The 4049-nt window shown below is 35.0% G+C and overlaps 1 protein-coding gene across 1 annotated transcript; it reads left to right on the forward strand.

Moving 5' to 3' along the window:
- Positions 1-904: 904 nt before the first annotated feature.
- Positions 905-2512, forward strand: LOC110798795 (uncharacterized). Its single transcript, XM_022003988.2, has one exon. The coding sequence runs from the start codon at positions 1243-1245 to the stop codon at positions 2296-2298; it is 1056 nt and encodes a 351-aa protein (XP_021859680.2). The 5' UTR covers positions 905-1242; the 3' UTR covers positions 2299-2512.
- The last annotated feature ends 1537 nt before the right edge of the window (positions 2513-4049 follow it).

Below are 4049 nucleotides of genomic sequence, written 5' to 3' on the forward strand. Positions count from 1 at the left end.
TCCCCTTTTCACTTACAACTCCTAATTAAACTCTTAATCCAAAATTGGCCCAAATTCATGTTAACTTACATGTTACATTTGATGATCATAGTTTTATGCAAACAGAAATACCCTAATCATGAAGGTTTAACCATGCTTACAGTTCAAGTTTTTTAATGGCCTTATATTATTGGCCACCTATGCAGATTCATGATAATACATAAAACATGAACATGCCACAACTTCAAATAATTAGCCTAGCTCAATGGAGTGAGAAGAAAGTCAATTTGACATATTTATCCATTTCTTGGAAAACAAACTATAAAAATGTAACTACCATTTGTTCATAATGTGCGAGTCACTAAAGATGAGCATAATGGAATACCTGCATGATAAAAAACTTAAAACTGATTGGAACTGGTTCCTAACGTTAGAATCAGATTCTGGTTTTCGATACCAGTTCCTATAATTAATTTGTTTTCTTTTTTGAGTTTATTATTGTTCCAAGATCATCAATTCCGTACCGTGATACATCTTCAATACATCCCTTTTATGATTTTGCCTTATTAAGAATTCATTCATTACTTAATTGAAAAAAGTTTACGTAATATTTATCGATTGTGACTAACAAAGTGACATATGTAACACAAAGTTTAAAACAAATTATTAATAATGAATTCTTATGCTCCATAAAAGATTGATCAACTAACGGTTAGTAATTTATCATATCAAATGTCATCAGTATGCAACGTTACTTGGGATCTGATAGTAAATTACTCGTAAGCGTCAGATGATTTGAAAGAAGAAGAGCTGATGTAAAATTTGAGAAGAAATAATAAGAAATTGTACACCCCCTATTTTCTAATTAATAAAACCAACTCCACCTCCAACTTCTCCAAGTAGTATATCAGTCTCTAGTTGTTGGCCTATCCATTCATCCAAAACCACCATTTTTCCAAACGTCCCCTCCAAACTACCACCAACAATTTAGAGAGAGAAAGAGAAAACTAGACAGAGAAATTTCCATCATTAGCATATTATTAAAGGGGATTAGGGGACAATCATCAAACAAACCCCTTTGCTTATTTCTTCATCTTACTTCCTCAAAAAAAACAGAGGAAAAAAACAGGGGAATTTATTTCAACTAAGTACCCTCATTTATAAGCTAACATATATCAACATCATTTTTGCTTCATTTTCACATCACTTTCTTTAGTTACCTACTTTTCTTATAAATCACCTTACAAAAATTTGTACATTTTCATGGAAGATAATCCATTAATTTCAATGGCAAGAGCAGGAAAAATCGTTCGAAAATCGGTTTATACATTCCTTCAACACTACCAATACTTCACCTCAATAGCTGCCTTCATAGCTCTTCCTTTCTCAATTTCAGTCCTCATATCTCAAGCAATTGTTCCTCGCTCGTTCGCGCTCCTCCCCACCGTGTATGGCCGCCTTCACACGGTGTTTCTCGCGGCAGGGTTCCCTCCTTACTCCGATTTCTTCTCCCTTCTCAGCCTTAAACTTTCTCAAACAATCTCATCATCTATTGTTACTCTCCCTTTCACCCTCTCTTTTCTTCTCTTAGCAAAAGCCTCAATCATCCATTTCTTCACACATAAGACTAATAATAATCAACAAAAAACACCACCTTCTTCTTCTTCTTCTTCTTTTATAGCCCTTTATCACCCTATTCTCTCCACCCATATATGCAACACTTTCATCATCTTCGCCGCAAATGCAACATGCTTCTCCCTCCTTTTCTTGGCATTCAACTTCATCGAAGGCTTCCACCTTAGCTCTCCAAAATGGGTGCTCCTCTTCTCGGTTCTTGGGTCGGTGTTCTACTCCATAATCCTTGCGAATTCTTTCGTTGTTTGTAGTTTGGCATTGGTGTCATCGGGAATAGAAAGGAGAGGTGGATTTTTATCTGTACTTAAAGCATGTGTTTCAATACGAGGTAAAACCTCCACCGCGTTGGCCTTAGCTGTGCCTACGAATCTCGGCCTCGCCGCGGTGGAGGCGTTGTTCCATTTCAGGATAATCGCCACCGCTCAACACCACCCTAATAGTAGTAGTGCCGCCTTGTGGCTGGTGGCGCTCGAGGGGGTGCTCATCGCTTACATTTACTCCGTCCTCGTTGTTCTTGATGTGATCATGAGTTGCTTGTTCTACCAATGTTGCGAAAACGATCAACTTTTCCTTCAACAATTCACTCAAGATAATAATGGTAGCGTGACGGAGGTTGAAGATGAAGAGTATTGTTATTATGAATATAATGCGGAAAAGTTGAAAGAATTGGAGGAATTTGTTTAAGTGTATAATTGGTTCAAGAAAAGGTTAGATCATTTTTCAAGAATTTAAGTATTGTTGTTTAATTGGAAACAGAGCATTTTGTACAGAAATATTACAATGAAAAAAAAAAGATAGATTATTAAAACCAAAAGAGATGCAAACTTGCAAAGTAAAGATGATAATTGATAAATCATCAAATTTTATTAATGAGATTAATTTTCATATTTCAATACAAGTTTCTTTGTACAGCCAATCAAAAATATTTATTTTTTTACGTGTAATTACTAAGAATTTAGTTACGGATTTAGGGCGTGTTCGGCGGTAGCTTTTGAGGTAGCGGGTAACGTTTTGACCGAGTCAAGACGCTACTTGTAAAATTTGTAAGTGTTTGGCGAGGTAGCGATTTAGGTAGCGGTTAGCGGTAGAGGTAGCGGTTGAGTAGCTTTTATCAAACGTTAAAATTAGTAGCGTTTAAGGTAGCGGGTAGTGTTTGACAAATTTATAATAAAGTTTTAAATAATATTTCACCTTTTATTTTATTTTATAATATCAACCGCTACTTTTACCGAACACTCATATCAGTTACCCGCTACCTTTGACAGCTAACCGTTACCCGCTACTATTGACCGCTACTCGCTACTTTAACCGCTACTCCAACCGTTTCCTTAACCAGGTTAATTGGTAAAGTCTTTTTCATCCTTTTAATTATAGGCCCTGTTCGGCAAAATTAGCGGTAGCGGGTAGCGGTTGAGTAGCGGGTAGCGATTAGTTGAAATGTTCTTTGAGTTTAAGGGTGTCATGATCGTTTGACTTGCTTAAAAAGTAAGTTATAGATAATTCATGATCTTTAAATGATTCTCTTTGGCTTTAATAATGAATTATTTAGTTAAGAAATGAGATTTCACCTAATAAACAAAGAGTAGATTGATTAATAATAAAAGGTAGGTAGGAAGGATGTTGTCATGAAACTATATGTATTAACATGTGAGATTTCATCTCAGGTGTGTGATGGTTCATAATTACCATATTTAGAAAAAAAATATTGGGGTGCATTTTAATTCTAGAATTGATTGTTCTCTTTTTTTAAGTTGACATTTAATTTTAAAATCTGTCTTTAGAAGATGGGGTTTGGTTGAGTGATTTATAAGGCTCTTATAATTTGGGTACTTTTTGCAATCACACAATACCCTATAGCGGAATTTTGAAGGGATAGTGTGCGTACCTTTTTCTTATGTAGAATTATGAAAAACAATGTAAATGTGTTGTATATCTAACTTTCAAAGTTAATAGGATACACAGTAATTATGTTTTTCTCAATTTTGACAAAAAATAAACTTTTTCTCTCATTACAAAAATGGTGAAAGGAGATTAATTCAGTGGCAGGTCCCAGGAATTAATTGAAAGACGTCAAAGAACAAGAATTACAAACAAGAAAGGAAAATTTTACAAAAACACTAAACTTATTAGGTCAAACACTTATTAGTGGCTCTATAATTTTATTATGTACATATTTGCACAAACTAATACTCCTTTGCATATGGGGCAGGTCAAGGCTCGAGTAGACCGCTAAATCCGTCAATATTTATCATAAATTACTAGGTTGCGTTTGGTTGGGGGTCTTCATGTAAGGAAAAGGGAGTGATGGGTTTTGATTCTATTTATTGTTGTGTGTTTGGTTGTTTTTGTCATTCCCTTTATCCTCTTTTCTTTTTCATTTACCTTTAATCCCTCTACAATGATACCCTACTCCTCCAAGGGTTTTCTTTTCCATT

This window comes from Spinacia oleracea, chromosome 5, assembly GCF_020520425.1.
Source record: "Spinacia oleracea cultivar Varoflay chromosome 5, BTI_SOV_V1, whole genome shotgun sequence".
In the NCBI taxonomy this organism is placed as follows: Eukaryota; Viridiplantae; Streptophyta; class Magnoliopsida; order Caryophyllales; family Amaranthaceae; genus Spinacia; species Spinacia oleracea.